General features: G+C 51.7%; 1 protein-coding gene across 1 annotated transcript in view; it reads left to right on the top strand.

Moving 5' to 3' along the window:
• LOC149331967 (uncharacterized) overlaps nucleotides 1-20,333 on the top strand; it is a 45,745-nt gene that overhangs the window by 7,052 nt on the left and 18,360 nt on the right. The window contains exon 2 of the mRNA XM_089555623.1: nucleotides 211-346. Within this exon, the coding sequence (XP_089411749.1) occupies nucleotides 211-346 (136 nt within the window). The remainder of the gene's footprint in view (nucleotides 1-210; nucleotides 347-20,333) is intronic.

Raw genomic sequence — 20,333 nt, 5'->3', positions numbered from 1 at the left:
TGCATGTAAACACCAAGAGAAGCAGCACCTCACGATTTGTGGGATGTTCCAGTGCTTCGAGTCGCATGCTACGCCTGGTGGAATTATTGTGAACAGCACACCCTGCAAGAAACAAGCACATGACGCAAATGATTAATTTTAGAGCGCTATGTGCACGCAATTGTCTGCAGTGCCAAAGATGGTGACCTCGATTTGTGGGAAACATTACAGGTTCGGCCAGCGCCCAGTTCAAGGACGACCCAAGCTGCAGCGATGACGTCATCGACGCCTGCGGCACGGACTTCGTCGTGTTCTCCAAAGGTCCAGAGATACCCGACACGCCGGCGAAACTCGCCGAAAGCTGCAAGTGAGTGGGTCTTGCATTCGCTTCCACACACAATCTCTTCGTCCGTGTGGCGTCTTCTAACGCGATAGCGTAATGGGCCCCGTGTCGCAGAAAAGCCGGTGTCGTCGTCGGCGGCGTTGGCCGTGAGCGAAAAATCCCAGCAGCATTACTATATAAAACCGAGTAGGAAATTGGTGGAGTTGGGAAACCGAACCTGGGCCTCCGGAGTGCGAGACGAGCACGCTAACCACTCCGCCCCGCCAGCTCGATGGTTTGGAATGAACAAAGGCGCGTCTAGTGAATGCGGTGTTGTCTTTGAAGGGTGCGTTAGAGACATGCACTGTGGTGAAAAAAATTCAGGGGGCACTTTGGCTCTCTAAATTACTGCAAGGCGAAAGCGTTTCCTGGCGAACTGTTTGTTTTTGTTTACTTTTTTATTTTTCATACTTTGTTTTTTTTTATTTTTATTTTTGCTCCTTTTCTTATCTTTAGTTTCTATTTTTATTTCCATATCCTATTTTTATTTTGTTTCTATTTTTGTTTATTTTCTTTTATTTTTATTTTCCCTTTTCTTGACTTTTCCTTTCCCTTTTATTTTATTTATGAAACCCATGCATTCACTTGATGCGCCTTTATTGATGCTCGAACCTTGAATAAAGACGAAAAAAAAATGCCAAAGGCCCGGGTTCGATTCCCACCCTCGGCGCATTTTTTTCTTAAGAAGTGACGCCGAAAGGCGGACAAATCTGCCGACACGGCTGCCGACGCGTCTGCTAACGACAGTATGAGGCATTAAAGGCTTTCGCCTTAATATTAGTAATTATGAGCTTGCGAATTACAGAAGCCGCAGTTAAGCGATTAGCAAAGTACGTTTCCGCTACTTTTCCTCTTCGTTTGGCGCGCACGTAGCGCCATGAGGCGGCGCCCACTAAACCCCCCCCCCCCCCTCCTCCTCCTCCTCGCAATGTACGCCACTGCCCCAACAGATAGCGCGTGACGGCAGTGCCTCCCGCTCATCTCGTTCGGACGCACTGGGGCCGTGCGGGGACGCAAGAATCACGTGGTGAGCGGCGAACATCGCAGCGCACATCCAAGGCGCGTTCACCACAAAGCTTGCGGCTTGCTGCCCGTTCGTTCGGCGCGGAAGCTATGCTCGAGTTCGTGGCATCGGGTTTGTCGAGAACGATGTGCCAACGAACTACGACTGCAACTTGAGTTTTAGGTGAGAAGTGAGAAAGAAATGGAATGAGAAGAGGAAAAAGGAGGAGAAGGCGCTATCGCGTCTACTCCTAAGGTGAAGCTTGGGCGTCCTCCTAATTTTTAGTTCTTGATCTTTGCCTCCCTCCGTGTCCTCAAGGTTACAGCCTGTCGTCAAGACAGTTTCTGCGATAACGCATGCTACGTGCCCGAACTATTTAAGCGCGTCGGCGTCGGTTATCGTTACCGATAATGAGGCACTGCTGATGCTAGGGAAATTGATTTCACTTGAAGCAGTTTGGCCAATGGCATATAAAGGTGCTGGCCTTATGGAGTCGCACCGTAGTTACTAGAATATGTTGCACTACAATGCTAGTGCTTCTCAAGTTATCGGCGTCCGACCCACAGTGAAGCCATTGCGTCAAGTACACATGCTTAGAACACTGTATTTAGAAAAATTTTTATTTACATATGTACACATGCCAAGGTTACCAGGTACAGTAACATTTTCAAGAACACATGACAATAAGTTGACCACCAAACCATCCGCTAAAGTGCTGCAGGAGTATCGCATTAGGCGCGCTCTGCGCACATTGTAATCGAAAAGAACACCGGTAAAGTTCCCAGTTTTGTTTACATTTTAGAAAGAATGCGAGCGCGCTGCACTCGTCTAGACAATCCAAGGCAGAAAATTAAAATGGCTTTCTCCGGCAACACGAACCTCTAAAATAGAGACTCATTTTTGCGAATGTAATAATAAACGTATGCGGCTAGAAAGCTAAGAAGGCAAGCAACGTCTTCAGATAAAACGCTAATGAGAGCGGTACCCCTGCAATTCATTTTTTTTTTTGTGGAAGTGAAAGGGTGCCGTAAGACGAAGAAAAGTTGAAACGTTGGCAAGTTTCTCCCTTGCTCGCTTTGTTTTTGAAGCGAAAAGCTTCACTAGGCTCGTCAGCACCGCGCTTCGCGTGAGCCGGAGGCCAGATTTGCCACTTCTACGCATGCGCGAAACCGAGAGACGTCACGCGCAGCGCAGGTGGGCGCCGACTACTTAATAAAAAATAATAAAAATAAGCACAGAAACGAGAATAAAAAATTACCGACGATTACGTTACTTCCTAATGCGAAATTTGAGCGCAGCAAATAAGCTGTTTCACCTTTTCGATAGATTGAGGCAAAGAAATCGAGCAACACATGTATGCGCTATCACAGAATTTTTTTTTTATTTTTCACACGTATTCCTTTAACAAAGACTCCACTAACAGTTCTTGACAGTCATGAAGGAAGCTTTGTGGTCGGAGAAATAGACTGATATATGTTCGACTTGGTACACCAATGCTTGATTCTCAAAGACGAGATCTATACAAGTGCCTCGCGAGGTTGTCACAGCCGTGGGACGCGTTACGAGCGAGAGGAACGGGATGTTCTCCCGCATAAGTGTTAGGAAATTGCTGTTTGTCTTTATGTCAACATTAAAGTCCCCCACTACTAACATCGGTGTGGATCGATGGACGGTTAATGCGAGTTGCAGGAGAGAGAGAGAGAGAAAACTTTATTTACAGAGGAATTCGGGGCACGCCCCAGGGTCCCCGCACGACCCCACTGCACTCAAGTGTTTATGTTCCGAAGGTACATAACACTGGCAGCACGGCCGGTGGCGATGGTCTGCACGGCCGGGTCCTCCGAGCGCAGCAGGGTCTCCCAGTCCTCCCAGGTCTTGAGGTTCTCTAGGTCCCGCGGGGGAGGGTCCGCCGGGCAGAGGGAAAGGATGTGGAGGGAAGAAGCGAAGGGTTCTGGGCATAGAGTGCATGCCGGAGTGGGGAAGGAGGGATGATAATGGGCTAGGGTAAGGGGTGAAGGGAGTGTGTGTGTCTGTAGTCTGCGCCAGAGTGTTGCGTGTTTGTTATCTAGGGAGGGGTGGGGCGGGGGGTAGAGCTGGCGTAAGGCTCTGTGCGCCTGGGTCAGCTCACTGAATGAGTGCATGCGCTCCTTCGTGAATCCCCGATCAGAGGCCACCTGAGCCCGGTTTAAAGAACCTCGGGCTAAAAGGTTGGCGGCCTCGTTTCCGGGATTCCCGGAGTGCGCGGGCACCCATATCAGCTCCACTTGGCGGGGCGGGGGGGCATCGGGCGAGTCCAGTATGCCAAAAGCAGGGACATGGACTCGGCCTCGAGCAAAATTTAGAATCGCAGTTTTAGAATCGCTTAAAATGTACCGGGCTTCCGTGCGGGTTATAGCAAGGGCAATGGCGGCTTCCTCTGCAGCCTCTGGGGACGTGTCTGGAGGGAGAGGTAGTGTGAGGAGGGCGGATAAAGAGGAGTCCACCACAGCTGCTGTCGCTTCATCACCCGTGCAGGCAGCGTCCACCCACACGGCGTCCGGCTGGGGGCCGTACGCTCGATGAAGTGCCTTCGCACGGGCTCTGCGGCGCTGCTCATTGTGGGACGGGTGCATATTCCTCGGGAGCGGCCTGATGAGGAGCTCTCGGTGAAGGGATCGCGGGATGGCGAGGAGGGTTGGGTCGTTGGCCGGTATTTTGATTCCGAGGGTGTCCAGGATGTACCGACCTGTGGAGGTTTGTGTGAGCCTGATGTTGCAGGAAGTGCACGACGTCTTTCGTGAGTGCGGTAGGGGCGAAGTAGGCAGCTACTACCAGCAAGCCGTTGGGCAACTTTGCGGCGCGCAGTTCGCCAACTTCATGTGACGTGCCAAACATTTCGACTGGTATTGCAGAGAGACCTGTGCGCAAGTAGATAGCGACTCCCGCCGCTCTGTTGTGGTCATTTCGCTGACTTCGTGCTTGGGCAAACTGTTTGAGCATGTCATCCTCACCCGTCTCACGCAACACATGGAATCCCATGGACTATATCCCCATACTATGGTAGGATTTCGATCCCACCTCTCGGCACAGGACGCCCTACTGCAGATTTCACACGCTATCCTCAATGACATGTTACATCACACCAGAGCAATCCTGGCAGTCGACCTCACCAAAGCATTCGACAAAGTTACACACAGCGCCATCCTGCAGGGCATCCAAGAGCTGCAGTTGGGGCCTAAGACCTACAACTATATCCGGGCCTTCTTAAACGGTCGCACAGCCTCACTGCATATAGACGATATACAGACCCCCCCCTTCACGCTTGGCAACATTGGTACCCCGCAAGGGGCGGTGTTATCTCCCTTCCTCTTCAACCTCACCCTCATCCCCCTGGCCAAGGCTCTCAGCCGCATCCCGCACTTAGGACACACACTTTACGCGGATGATATAACGGTTTGGACCACATACGGCTCGGATGGCGACATAGAATCGACCCTTCAGGAAGCCGCTACAACTATCGCTACTCATGCGGCAAAAATTGGGCTTGAATGCTCCCCCACAAAGTCAGCACTCCTCATAATCCGCCCGCGGCGCGTCCCTACCTCCCCCATCACTATCTACCTGCATGACACTCCCATACCGCAAACACCTACCCTCCGCATTCTTGGCCTGCATTTACAGGACACGGGGAAAAACAACCTTACCCTGAAAGCACTAAAACAGTCCACTTACTCCGTCATCAATCTTCTTAGAAGGGTTTCACATTCACGAGCCGGTCTAGACGAAGCAGATAATCTCAAGGTGCTGCATGCCTTTGTGCTCAGCCGCATTCTTTACGCCACTCCTTACCTGAACCTCTCCTGTTCGGATAAAGACAAGATCAATGCTCTTATCCGCATGGCTACCAAAGCAGCGCTAAACCTACCAAAGAGCACTAGCACGGACAGACTCATAAAATTAGGAATGCACAACACTATACAAGAACTTATAGATGCACATCGCTACACACAGTACCTTCGTCTGGCTGGCACGGAAACTGGACGATATATACTGGATTCTCTGGGAATTCGCATACCGGCACACACGACAGACTTCATCTCTCTCCCTCGAGCCATACACTCCGCGCTTATCCTGAAACCCCTTCCTAAGAATGTCCACCCTGAATACCATCAATCCCGCCGAGTCGTGCGAGCCAAGTAGTAGTAGTGAAAACATTTATTTATTTATTTTTTTTTTCAGAAGGAAGAGTTAGGGAGTAGGGGGATGGGGATAGATAGATGTGGAGCTTCAGTGGTCGGTCTTCCCTAGTCCAGGATCCCGTTGGCCTCCGCCGCTGCCTTGGCCCTCGTCACCAGCATAAGCTGTGTGCTCGGGTCGGAGTCAGCCAGGAGGGCCTCCCACTGCTCTAGACTAGGGCTATTTACCTTTGGTAGTAAAGGGCTTTTTTCGCAGCCCCAGGTGGCGTGGTACGTTGTGGCGTAGCCCCCACACCACACGCACTCTTTCGCGTATCTGTTCGGCCACATTTTGTGATACATGGCTCTGCTTGGGTATGTGTCTGTTTGTAGTCGTCTGAGCGTGGTGGCCTGCTCTCTGTCGAGGATATCCGCCGGAGCCGAGTACTTCTTGCGCGCTCCCAACAACGCCTTCATTGCCTCCCCGTAAGATTCTGGCGTGCTGAAGGGTTCGACAGGCAAACCCGCCCTCCGGTTCGTGAACCCTCGGACAACGGTGTCTGCCATGAGATTTCCCTCAACCCCAGTGTCAGGGACCCAAATGATGGTGTGTTGAATGTTTGTATTGTTTGATCCATGTCTGTGTTGTTTTTGTTGGAAGAGAATGCTCGCGGCTTTTCGGCCGATCCTTCCATCTCTGTATGCCCTTGCTGCAGCCTGAGAATCCGTGGCTATCCAGTAACTCAGTCCCTGCCGATTGGCTTCAGTCAGGGCTAGAGCTATGGCGATCTCTTCCGCTGCTTGTGTTGTCCTTGTGCGCACTGATGCACCAGTAACTATATTCCCATTGGCTTTCACTACTGCTACCGCCCTAGCGTTTTCCTTCGTTCTGTACTTGGACGCGTCAACATACAGAACCATCTGTTTCTTGTTTAGGAACCTGTCCAACTCCAATGATCTCGCCGCCCGTCTTCCTTCGTGGTTCTTCGGGTCCATGTTTCTGGGCACTGGTTTAACCAAGAAAGTGCTCCTAATTTGGCTGTCAATGTCTGTCTTGTCTTCGCCCTCGTCTTCTGCCGGGTATCCTAGCTAGACCAGTAGTGCGCGGCCAGCGGCTGTTCTTTTAAGTCTTTCCATTTGAAATCTGAGCATGGTTTCGCTGTGCTCCTCATAGGTGCCGTACACACCCATGTTCATCAGCTTCTCTGTCGAGGCGCAGGTCATGACGCCTAAGGCTTGCTTATACGCCCTTCTGATGCATGTTTCCATTTTGTTCTTTTCCCCTTTGTTAGGTTGTAGGTACGGAAGCGCGTACGTCATCCTCGGTATGATGAGCGCAGAAGTGATCCGTAACGCATCTCGCTCCTTCACCCCTTTTCTCTTGTTCGTAATCCGGCTTAACATCCTGCATATCTGTTTCGTGGAGTGTTCTAAGAGCTGGATGGTATGGTCCCGTTTGCCTTTCTCCTGCAGCCACATTCCCAAGATGCGAAGCTTATTTGTCCTTCTTACGGGTTGTCCACCTATCTCTAATTCTATCGTCCCCCTGTCCTCTTTATTTTTGTGAAGTCTAATAAATTCTGATTTTTCTGGGGAGCACTGCATCCCGCTAAATAAAGCAAATTGACCGATCTCATCCGCCGCTCTTTGCAGTATTTCTTGCTTGTTTCCCGTCGATCCTTTTGTCGTCCACACTGTTATGTCGTCCGCATAAATAGAATGTTCTACATCTTTGATGTTTTTCAGTCTCCTAGTTAGTCCAATCATTGCTATGTTAAAGAGCAAAGGTGAGATGATGGATCCTTGTGGCGTCCCTCTGTTTGGCGTCGTCTTCTTTTCTGACCTAATGTTGTTGATGCCGATCGTTGCTGTTCTGTTAGACAGGAAGGCCTTTACGTATGCGAAGATCCTCTCCCCACAGTTTGTTGCCGAGAGTTCTGTGAGAATGGCATTGTGGCCGATGTTGTCGAAGGCCCCCTTGAGGTCTACGGCCAAGATTACGCCTTCTCGAGTGCCCGATATTTGTTTTAGTACCGTGTCTCTTAACTGGAGCATCACGTCTTGCGTGGAGAGCCCCGTTCTGAACCCGAACATGGTATCCGGAAACAGACCGTTGTCCTCCATGTAAGTGCTCAGTCTAGTCTTGACCACTTTCTCGTATAGTTTACCGAGGCATGAAGTTAGTGAAATGGGCCTAAGGTTCTCTAAACTGGGTGTTTTCCCTGGTTTAGGTATCACGATAATCTCAGCGTGTTTCCACTCCGCCGGGACCGTGCCCCTTTCCCAGTGCTCGTTGATTAGTCCAGTCAGACTTTCGATTTGGTCATCACTGAGGTTTCTGATCATTGCATTTGTTACTTGATCTTTTCCCGGTGTTGTGTTCCTTGTGAATGACCTGGCAGCCGCGTATACCTCGTAGTCTTTTATCGGTTCATCCAGCTTCGAGTTCCTTGTCCCTGAATATACCATGGTGCAGGGTGGCACTTGCGTGCTTCCGACGTACCTGGACCAAAGAAAATCTGTAATCTGGGCGTCCGTTCCCTGAAAATTGTGCGTGATACGTTCTATCGTTTTGCTGTTTTCTCTTTTCGATTTTGTCGGGTCTATGAGGTGCCTGAGCAGCGCCCATGTTTTAGCGCTACCCAAGTTGCCGTTTAGTTCATTGCAAATTTGGTGCCAATTATCTCTAAGTAAGTGTGCAGTGTGGTCTTCTATCTCCTTATTGATTTGAGCTATTCTGTCTCAATTTCCTGTTATGTTTTTGTTTCTTCCATCTTTTCGTCAGCCAAAGCTCTCCATAAAGAATATGGCACTTTAGAGGATGTGCGCTGGGTGGACGCCGCGTGTGGTACAAACCGTTCAGTAGCTGTGGCTTATCATCCAGCAGCCCCCCCATTTACTCATTTCATAGACCCACCTTGTACCCCGGAAGAAGCAGAGGAAGCAGCTATAGCAATAGCCATTGCCCAAACCAATGCGGCTTATATACTAAGCGATTCCAAAACAGCCATTCTTAACTTCGCCCGCGGACGCGTCCATCCCCCCGCGTGGCAGATATTGAGAATGTGCACCCTAAATCCCGATAGGCGTATTGAGCTCGTCTGGGTGCCGGCTCACTCTGGCAATCCCGGAAATGAGGCCGCCGATAACATAGCCCGAGGACTTATTTGCCGGGCAAATGGCGACCCCAGCCGGGATTTCTCGAGGGAGCGGGCACACACGTTCTCAGAACTAACTCAACAAGCACGCCTTGCCCGTCGACTCTATTCCCCTCCCCACCCCCGCCTATCCCACTCCCAACAAATCCTCTGGAGGCGACTCCAGACCCGAACTCTTCCTACCCCTCAGCTTCTATCCCACTTCCGCCATGTTTCCCCAGAGTGCACTCTCTGCGGAGAACCGCACGCCACCCTGGACCACATCCTCTTCGGCTGCCCTGCCGATCCTCCCCCGCAGGGACAGCCCGCCATCGGTACATGGGAGGAATGGGAGGCCCTCCTTGCGTCGCAGGACCCGGACGCGCAACTTCGCTGTGTGAACCGGGGTGCCAGTGCCATGGCCCTACGTGGCCTGGACACATGCGCGTAATGTGAGGGCTGTGCGGTGGCCCTGAGACCTTGTACGGTCCAAACTCACTTGCTTAATAAAGTTTTCCATCCATCTGCGAGCACCACAGCAGTATAGGAAATCTATGATTTCGAGAGGCTCTTCGGGATCCATCCAGGTTTCAGCAAAGCAAAGTACAGAGGAATGGCGCAGAATGTGATCGTGGTGTACGTCCTTGGCATGTGCGGCAAGGGAGCGTACGTTAAGAATGTGGTTGTGAATGATGAATCAAGTGCTGCCAGCGAATGACGCGTCCATTGGCTGTCTGCGTGTGTTACTGATGTGTGGTTAACATGTTAAGCTTCGCCTGTAAGAGTGGAACGCGACAGCGTCTTGCAACGCTGCCAGGGAGTCCACAGAACGCCATCGCCAATTCGGCTGTACGCCTTGCTGGACGGTAAATTTATTTTTTGAGGAAAGGAAATGTATCTCTCTCGCATATCTGGGTGGACACCTGCACCTCGCCGTAAGGGAAACGGGGAAGATGGGAGTGAACGAAGACGCCGTATTAGCTAGACGCGCCTTTGTTCATTCCAAACCATTCAGCTGGCATTACGGAGTGGCTAGCGTGCTCGTATCGCACTCCGGAGACCCTGGTTCGATTCCCCAACTCGACCAATTTCGTTCTCGGTTTTATTGATTTATGCGGTCTCACTAGAAAGGTTAATTAGGCTATTTCATATTTATATTCTTGCATTTCTATCCATCGTGTTCTGTCATTAACCTGTCAATTGTTGGAACTGTCTAGGATGTTCGACGCAACGTATATGAAACGAGCAACGTCTTACTGAGTGGGGAAGTGCGTGGTGGTGGAGGGAACGCGGCTTCGTACTTATCTGTTTTTTTTTTCAGCAGCGTCTCCTTCCGCGGACGCTGTTGTCGCTGCGGCGCGCGTCTTTCTTTTCTTTTCTTCTGACCTCTTCATTCTCCTCTATATTAATTAGGCTAATTGATTAATTAAGCACTTAACTAAACTCAGTCCAACTTAGTTGCAGCATCACTATACGATCCCTTTGATTGGTTGCATGGTTACTAGCCAAAGTACAATTGGCCCCATTCGAAATTCGCGCACTGTGACGTCACGAGCATTTCGACCAATTGAAAAGCGTGACATTGGGGGCGGAGCTGGTTACGAGGCCGACGACGACGCGAAACCCAGGAACGGACGCCAAAGAGCTGCGCTCTAAAAAGAAATTAAAGAATTAAAGTATCAGAAATAAAAAAAAGATAAATGAAAAACAGTGCGCCAGGAAAAAGAGAGAGAGAGAGAGAGAAAACTTTATTTACAGAGGAATTCGGGGCACGCCCCAGGGTCCCCGCACGACCCCACTGCACTCAAGTGTTTATGTTCCGAAGGTCCATAACACTGGCAGCACGGCCGGTGGCGATGGTCTGCACGGCCGGGTCCTCCGAGCGCAGCAGGGTCTCCCAGTCCTCCCAGGTCTTGAGGTTCTCTAGGTCCCGCGGGGGAGGGTCCGCCGGGCAGAGGGAAATGATGTGGAGGGAAGAGGCGACGGGTTCTGGGCATAGAGTGCATGCCGGAGTGGGGAAGGAGGGATGATAATGGGCTAGGGTAAGGGGTGAAGGGAGTGTGTGTGTCTGTAGTCTGCGCCAGAGTGTTGCGTGTTTGCATATCTCGGTTCTCGGTGGACACCCGCCCGAAAGGAATAGACACCACAGTACACGTCTCTAAAGCAACCTTCTAAGACAGCACCGTATTCACTACACGCGCGTCTCCGCCTCCGTACAGGCAGTGCGTGGACGGCCGAACGCCTCCACCGTTATCGTGGTGCTCCCAGTGCATTGTGCGCCAACTGCGACAGCCATGACATCAAACCAAGCACAAGTGCAGCTTTTCGCTTGTATATCCAGGCTTAACCAGAGCTAAGCGACTGCCTAATTTTTCACACCTCGATGGACACACGAATTGCGCCATCCGGTAAGGATGAAGGAGAGAGTGAAAGAAGACAGAGCGAAAGAGGCGCCGTAGTGAGGGCCAAGCAAAGGATTGCGTAGACGACTGTAGACTGGCAAACAAAGCTGGACTGGAGGCCTCAACCGCATCGTGGCGCCCGTGTGCTGTGCGATACGTTAAAAGATCTCCAGGTGGCCGAAATAATTCCGGCACCCTCCACTATGGCACCCTTTCTCTCATTCTTCCTTCACTCTCAACTTCCTCCTTGCCCTTACGGCCGGGTTCGGGTGTCCACCGAGATGGACACTTACAGCGCCTTTTCCTTTCCTCAAAAATCAATTTTTAATTTCAGCCTTTTTCTTGATATTTATGTAGCCGGTGTAATAGTGTGTGGTTTATTGGGGTTTAATGTCCCAAAGAAATTCAGGCTAAGAGGCACGCCGTAGTGGAGGGCTCCGGAAATTTCGATCAACTGGGGCTCTTTAACGTGCACTGACACGCACAGTACAGAGAGAGAGAGAGAGAGAGAGAGAGAGAGAGAGAGAGAAAACTTTATTTACAAAGGAATTCGGGGCACGCCCCAGGGTCCCCGCACGACCCCACTGCACTCAAGTGTTTATGTTCCTGAGGTCCATAACACTGGCAGCACGGCCGGTGGCGATGGTCTGCACGGCCGGGTCCTCCGAATGCAGCAGGGTCTCCCAGTCCTCCCAGGTGTTGAGGTTCTCTATGTCCCGCGGGGGAGGGTCCGCCGGGCAGAGGGAAAGGATGTGGAGGGAAGAAGCAAAGGGTTCTGGGCATAGGGCGCAAGCAGGAGTAGGGAAGGAGGGATGATAGTGGGTTAGGGTAAGGGGCGAGGGGAGAGTATGTGTTTGTAATCTGCGCCAGAGTGTTGCGTGTCTGTTATCTAGGGAGGGGTGGGGCGGGGGGTAGAGCTGGCGAGAGGCTCTGTATGCCTGGGTCAGCTCACTGAATGAGTGCATGCGATCCTTCGTGAATCCCCGATCCGAGGCCACCTGAGCCCGGTTTAAAGAACCTCGGGCTAAAAGGTTGGCGGCCTCGTTTCCGGGATTCCCAGAGTGCGCAGGCACCCATATCAGCTCCACTTGGCGGGGTGGGGGTGCATCGGGCGAGTCCAGTATGCCAAAAGCAGGGACATGAACTCGGCCTCGAGCAAAATTTAGAATCGCAGTTTTAGAGTCAGTTAAAATATACCGGGCTTCCGTGCGGGTTATAGCAAGTGCAATGGCGGCTTCCTCTGCAGCCTCTGGGGACGTATCTGGAGGGAGAGGTAGTGTGAGGAGGGTGGATGAAGAGGAGTCCACCGCAGCTGCTGTCGCTTCATCACCCGTGCAGGCAGCGTCCACCCATACGGCGTCCGGCTGGGGGCCGTACGCTCGATGGAGTGCCTTCGCACGGGCTCTGCGGCGCTGCTCATGGTGGGACGGGTGCATATTCCTCGGGAGCGGCCTGATGAGAAGCTCTCGGTGAAGGGATCGTGGGATGGCGAGAAGGGTTGGGTCGTTGGCCGGTATTTTGATTCCCAGGGAGTCCAGGATATACCGACCTGTGGAAGTTTTTGTGAGCCTGATGTATTGGGCCTGTCGGTGGGCCTCCACCAGTTCCCCGATCGTGTTGTGGAGGCCCAGACCTAGTAATCTGTCTGTGGGTGTGTTGAGGGGAAGATGAAGTGGTACCTTGAATGCCTTGCGAATCAAAGCATCCAAAGCGTTTATGTCATGTTTGGATAGTTGTAAGTATGGGGTAGTGTACAGTACACGGCTGAGGACAAAGGCATGAATGAGGCGACATAGGTCGCGCTCCTTCATGCCTCTATTATGTCCCGAAACCCTGCGGATGAGGTGCGATATCGCGCCTGCAACCTGCTTGAGTTTCTTGAGGGTAGTGGTGTTTTTGCCATCGTTCTGGATGTGCAAGCCCAATACACGGAGGGTGCCAACCTCAGGTAGCGGGTAACCATTCAATTCAATGGCAATGGGGGAGCGGGGACAGCGGTGGTTCTTAGGCCGGATGAGGAGCAGTTCGGACTTCTCTGGGGAGCAAGACAGTCCGATGGTCCGTGCGTAATTTTGGGTGAGGGTGGCTGCTTCCTGTAAGGTGTTCTCTATGTCGCCGTCACTGCCGTGGGTGGTCCACAGGGTGATATCGTCGGCATAAAGAGTGTGCTTGAGGTGGGGAATAGTTGCCAATTTCCGGGCGAGGGGTATGAGGGTTATGTTAAAGAGAAAGGGGGAAAGGACGAACCCTTGAGGGGTGCCGATACTCTGAAGTGTGTAGGAGGTGGAAGACAGAGGCCCGAAGTGTATCTCAGCCGTGCGGTCAGTCAGGAATGCTTGAATGTAGGCATACGTGCGCACACCCACATTCAATGGGGATAGAGCAGTCATGATCGCCTGATGTTCAATGCGATCAAAAGCTTTGGAGAGATCCAAAGCTAAGACTGCCTTGGTGTGACCTGGAAGAAGCGGGTCAAAAAGGTCGTGTGTGAGTTGCAGCATGGCATCCTGTGCGGATAGATGAGGGCGGAATCCCACCATGCTATGCGGGTAGAGATTGTTGTCCGCCATGTGACTTGTGAGTCTCGCTAACACAACATGCTCGAGGAGCTTCCCGAGGCATGAGGTTAGCGAAATCGGGCGAAGGTTTTGAATGGTGAGTGGTTTGTTGGGTTTTGGTATAAATATTACCTTCGCGTGGCGCCAGGACTGCGGGAGGTTACCCTCCCTCCAGCACTGGTTGAAGTATTTCGTAATGTGGGTGATCGATTGGTCATCCAGATTACGGAACATGGAGTTTGTGATTTGGTCTGCACCAGGTGCGGAGTTGGCGCGGAAAGTCAGGAGGGCCGCTCTGACTTCCGTCTCCGTGATGTCGGTGTCGAGTGTTGGATTTGCTTGTCCTGTGTAGTGCGGTAGAGGTATGGGGCCGCCTGGAGATGTGTACATGGTTTGAAGTGTGTCTAGAAGGGTGTCATGATCGTCAATGTGTTCATGTGTGAGGCGTGTCACGTGGTGCTGTGCTGCTAATTTGGTGCGTGTGGGGTCAATGAGGTGTCGGAGGAGTTGCCATGCACGTTTGCTGGACAGGTTTCCGGCGATGCCGTCACATATCTGTCCCCAGTTGGATCGACAGAGCTCCTCAGACTGCTGTTGGATTTGTATCTGCAGCGCGGCCAGCCGCTTTTTAAGCGTTCTGTTGTGTTTGTTGCCTTTCCAGCGTTCCAAGATGCTGTGATAAGCCTCCCAGAGGTGGGCTAGGCGTGTGTCAAGGGTCGGTGTTTCGGTTGTAGTTTCAATGTGTCGTGTGTTGTGGTGAACGTCATGCTTGAGTGATTGCACCCATGCATCGATGTCTGCGATGGGAGTGTCTGGGAGGGCGGTGCGTGCAGCGCGAAAGGCATCCCAGTTAATGAGTTCGTGTGTCATATTTGCGTGACGGGGTGGTTTGTATGGGACAGTGATTTGTATAATGTAATGATCACTGCCCAGTGTATGTTGTGTTCTGTTCCAGGTAACGCCGCGGATACAGCGGCTCAGCGTCAGGTCCGGACTGGTGTCCACGCTGACACTGTTGCCGATCCGCGTAGGCGTCTGAAACGTGTTGTGCACAGTGAGTTGGAGGTTCTGCAGGAGCAGCCAGAGCCTGCGACCTCGATGTGTCGTGGTTGTGTATCCCCAGTCAGTATGCTGACTGTTGAAGTCCCCACCGATGAGTACGGGATGTTTCCCTGCTAGATGGTGTAGCTTTCGCAGAAGTGATTCTAGCGGGGCCATCGGCAGGGACGGGGGGTGGTATATGTTTGCTATAAATATAGAAGGAAGTGAATGTGTGTGATGTATAATTTCCGTGATCACGCAGGGCGTCTCAGACGTAATGTGATGAGTTTTGTAGGTGAGGCTGCGGTGGATGAGTGTGGACGCCCTGGGTGTGTTAGTGGTATCCGAGTGTGTAGATGTGTAGCTGGGGAGGGTTGCTCGGTGTGCAGTCTCCTGGAGAAGAAGTATGTGGGGCGTGGGTGTGATGGTGGGAAGGAGAAGTTGCAGAGGTGCGCGCTTTGCCCGGAAGCCGCGGCAGTTCCAAGTTATAATGGAGAGATAATTAGTGTTCCCCCCCGCCATATTGGATGGTGGGGGGATTGAGGAGGGTATTAAGACGGGTGTCAATTGGTATGTGTGGCTCAGGGAAGGTGTTTTGTGCTTGTGGAGGTAGGATGGGGGGAGTGGAGGGGGTTTGAAGTTGGGTGAAGCGATGGGTAAGATTATGCTCCAAGAGCTCCATCATCTTGGTAAGCATAGCGTCCATGCGCTGCTCAAGTTTTTCGGTGAGGGCGGCGGCAAGGTGATTGAATCTGGCCTCGAGGCGGGCGTCTAGCTCCTTTAGTTTATGGTCAAATTTTGCTTCGAGTGCTGCTAATTTAGCGTCTATTTCTGGGGGCACGGGAGGGGATGTGGCGTCTGTGGTGCGCTGTTTCTTTGCAGGAGGGGTGCTCGAAGTGTCTGTGGATGATGAGCTCGAATTAATGACAGGGGGTGCGGGTTGAGGGGGCATGGAGGGGGCGGGGGTGCTTAGGAGAGAGGAAAGGCGGCTTACCTCGTCACGCAAGGCCTTGAGTTCCTGGTCTCTCGGGTCTGCCTGGAAGGACTGGGGTGGTGGGGGTTGACGGGTGGTTTTGCCGGAAACGCGGTCTGCCCAGGTGAGACGCGTGGCGTTCTTGCTGCCATTCTGCCGGCTTGTAGAAGGCGACCGGGAAGCCGTCGAGCTGCGTCTGCTGGCTGTGCCTGGTCGATCGCAGCGGGAAAGCCGCGATGTACCCGGAGGAGAGAGAGCGTTCTTCGGGGACGCTAGTTTGCGGCCCCGTCCCTTGCAGTTCCCGGTGCCGGTCATATGAGGGCCTCCGCAGAGAATGCAGCTGGGGGTGCATGAGGGCACATCTTCCTTTGGGTGGGACTGCCCACAGTGGGGGCACTTATGGGATCTTGGGTGGACACACACGTCTGCCCGGTGACCAGGGACGCGGCAGTTAGTGCAGGCGTCTATATGCCCTCGATAGGGTGTGCACCTGTGGAGGGCTCCTCCATAAAGGACGGCGCGTGGGACAGGTCCAGCCCGGAAAGTTATTAAGATGGAACGCGTGGAGCCCATTCGGCGGGCGTCCACGATGAGGGCGTCTGGGTTGCCGGTGAGCAGGTCTTGCAGGAGCTCTGACGGGGTCTCATTCCAATAAGCATTGGAGATGACTCCGCGTACTGCTCCGTCCGGCGGGGCTATGTAAGGTGCTACGGCGAATTCCTTGCCTTGGTGTGTGATGGTGTTCACCCGAACCAGAGCGAGCGCGTCATCCTTTAGGGGCGTGCTTACGGTGCAGGTGTTGTTGACCGGGTGTACCCTGATTTGGGTACGCGCTGGCTCTTAAGCTGGGACGCCGCTTGGAGGATGGCCTCTCGTAGTTGTCGGGGTGGAAGCAGGTCCAGCTGCAGGCCGCCTCGTGATCTAAAAACGATCTTGTAATCTGCAGCAGGAAGCGGTGGCTGCTGCCGCGAACGCTGCGCAGTACACGATCCTCTAGAAATTCGCCTTAATCTAAATTCGACCTCCGCGTCCGAAATCGAGCCCGACGAATCGAGCAGCCCAGCACCATAACCAATGAGCTACCACGGTGGCATTAGCGGTGTAATAAATCGATCTATAAATTCACCAATTTTTAAAAATATATTTTTAATCCTATACTTCAAACCTTATGTCATCGCAATGCTTTGGGGCCACCAATCTTCCAATCGCTTTTTGATAACTTCCACCGCAGATTCATTCACTTGACCATTGTTATCTATAAACTTTAGGACCTTAGGGAAAGTGACTGCCTAAATCGACATCCAGATGGATGCCACCGCATTCGAATATAATATGTTCAATTGTTTCTACAGATTTACCATGCACTGCATATATGTCATCAATGGTTAGATTTTTTTTAGGCGAAAGCTTCACTACGCTAGGTAAAGCCAGTTTCGCTGTGGCCGCAAGTTGACCTTCAAATGACCTTCATAACCAAATATGAACATAAAGCAAAGGAGAAGAAAGGTGCATAACTGACCCCTTGGGACAGTGGACACCTTAGTCGCGCTTTAAGCTACGGGGCGGTGGTGACAGATGTGCTCTGCATGCGTTGGAATTTACAACGTTGTGGCAGAGACACGACATTGAAGCCATCGGCCGTCGGTGTTCATTGTGTTCATTGGCGTTGGCGTTTACAACGTTTTAGAATCTGATGATTTTAAGGAAAGGAAGTGGGCATAACTGGCTCCCTGGGTCAGTGGACGTCTGAATCACGCTTTGGGGTCTGACAACGTTGTGGCGCTCCTGCAGCAATATGCCGAAGCGTTCATTGGGCGAACAAACACTCACAGCTGCCACCTGCCAGGGTGGCAGGGTGGGCGCGCTACGCCAAGCCGCGTATACGGCCGATACGATGCGCACGGTCTCTAACCAGGTTCAGCAGTATAAACTGTAGCTATTTTAGAGCGCAGCTCTTTGGCGTCCGTTCCTGGGTTTCGCGTCGTCGTCGGCCTCGTAACCAGCTCCGCCCCCAATGTCACGCTTTTCAATTGGTCGAAATGCTCGTGACGTCACAGTGCGCGAATTTCAAATGGGGCCAATTGTACTTTGGCTAGTAACCATGCAACCAATCAAAGGGATCGTATAGTGATGCTGCAACTAAGTTGGAGTGAGTTTAGTTAATTGCTTAATTAATCAATTAGCCTAATTAATATAGAGGAGAATGAAGAGGTCAGAAGAAAAGAAAAGAAAGACGCGCGCCGCAGCGACAACAGCGTCCGCGGAAGGAGACGCTGCTGAAAAAAAACAGATAAGTACGAAGCCGCGTTCCCTCCACCACCACCACGCACTTCCCCACTCAGTAAGACGTTGCTCGTTTCATATACGTTGTGTCGAACATCCTAGACAGTTCCAACAATTGACAGGTTAATGACAGAACACGATGGATAGAAATACAATAATATAAATATGAAATAGCCTAATTAACCTTTCTAGTTAGAGACCGCATAAATCAATAAAACCGAGAACGAAATTGGTCGAGTTGGGGAATCGAACCAGGGTCTCCGGAGTGCGATACGAGCACGCTAGCCACTCCGTAATGCCAGCTGAATGGTTTGGAATGAACAAAGGCGCGTCTAGCTAATACGGCGTCTTCGTTCGCTACCATCTTCCCCCTTTCCCTTACGGTGAGGTGCAGGTGTCCACCCAGATATGCGAGAGAGATACATTTCCTTTCCTAAAAAAATTAATTTACCGTCCAGCAAGGCGTACAGCCGAATTGGCGATGGCGTTCTGTGGACTCCCTGGCAGCGTTGCAAGACGCTGTCGTGTTCCACTCTTACAGGCGAAGCTTAACATGTTAACCACACATCAGTAACACACGCAGACAGCCAATGGACGCGTCATTCGCTGGCAGCACTTGATTCATCATTCACAACCACATTCTTAACGTACGCTCCCTTGCCGCACATGCCAGGCACGTACACCACGATCACATTCTGCGCCATTCCTCTGTACTTTGCTTTGCTGAAACCTGGATGGATCCCGAAGAGCCTCTCGAAATCATAGATTTCCTATACTGCTGTGGTGCTCGCAGAGACCACAACAGAGCGGCGGGAGTCGCTATCTACTTGCGCACAGGTCTCTGCAATACCAGTCGAAATGTTTGGCACGTCACATGAAGTTGGCGAACTGTGCGCCGCAAAGTTGCCCAACGGCTTGCTGGTAGTAGCTGCCCACTTCGCCCCTACCGCACTCACGAAAGACGTCGTGCACTTCCTGCAACTCGCATTAACCGTCCATCGATCCACACCGATGTTAGTAGTGGGGGACTTTAATTTTGACATAAAGACAAACAGCAATTTCCTAACACTTATGCGGGAGAACATCCCGTTCCTCTCGCTCGTAACGCATCCCACGGCTGTGACAACCTCGCGAGGCACTTGTATAGATCTCGTCTTTGAGAATCAAGCATTGGTGTACCAATTCGAACATATATCACTCTATTTCTCCGACCACAAAGCTTCCTTCATGACTGTCAAGAACTGTTAGTGGAGTCTTTGTTAAAGGAATACGTGTGAAAAATAAAAAAAAAATTCTGTGATAGCGTATAGATGTGTTGCTCGATTTCTTTGCCTCAATCTATCGAAAAGGTGAAACAGCTTATTTGCTGCGCTCAAATTTCGCATTAGGAAGTAACGTAATCGTCGGTAATTTTTTTTTTACAGCGCAGCTCTTTGCGCCCCTTCCTGCGTTTCGCGGCGTCGCTGCTGTCCCTCGTAACCAGCAGTTGACACGTTAGTCGCGCTTTAAGCTGCGAAACCAATGGAGCGGGAGCTTCGAAAGCAGAGGGAAGGCGCATAACTGCACTCTTGGAACAGTGGACACTGCAGTTGTGCTTTAAGCTACGTGGCGGTAGTGACAGATATGCTCTGTATTCATTGGCATTGACAACGTTGTGCCAGGAACACGGCGCTGAAGACATATGCCATCGGCGTTCGTTCTGTTCATTGGCGTTGGCGTTGACAACAGTTTACACTCCGATCATTTTAAGGAAAGGAAGTGCGCGTAACTGACTCCCTGGGTCAATGGACCCCGAATCACGCTTACAGGTACGTGGGGTGGTGAAGGAGAGGTGTGGGCTGGATGCGTCCAGAACGCACTCAAAGCGAAGCCACTTGTAGTTGTGGTTGTTGTCAAGGCAACAACTTGCGCGATACGACATAGCTTTCTTTTAGAGCGCAGCTCTTTGGCGTCCGTTCCTGGGTTTCGCGTCGTCGTCGGCGTCGGCGTCGGCGTCGGCCTCGTAACCAGCTCCGCCCCCAATGTCACGCTTTTCAATTGGTCGAAATGCTCGTGACGTCACAGTGCGCGAATTTCAAATGGGGCCAATTGTACTTTGGCTAGTAACCATGCAACCAATCAAAGGGATCGTATAGTGATGCTGCAACTAAGTTGGAGTGAGTTTAGTTAATTGCTTAATTAATCAATTAGCCTAATTAATATAGAGGAGAATGAAGAGGTCAGAAGAAAAGAAAAGAAAGGCGCGCGCCGCAGCGACAACAGCGTCCGCGGTAGGAGACGCTGCTGAAAAAAACATAAGTACGAAGCCGCGTTCCCTCCACCACGCACTTCCCCACTCACTAAGACGTTGCTCGTTTCATATACGTTGTGTCGAACATCCTAGACAGTTCCAACAATTGACAGGTTAATGACAGAACACGA

The sequence above is a fragment of the Amblyomma mixtum genome, chromosome 8 (assembly GCF_055824585.1).
Source record: "Amblyomma mixtum isolate Tamu chromosome 8, ASM5582458v1, whole genome shotgun sequence".
In the NCBI taxonomy this organism is placed as follows: domain Eukaryota; kingdom Metazoa; phylum Arthropoda; class Arachnida; order Ixodida; family Ixodidae; genus Amblyomma; species Amblyomma mixtum.
This window is presented reverse-complemented; position numbering and strand designations above follow the sequence as displayed.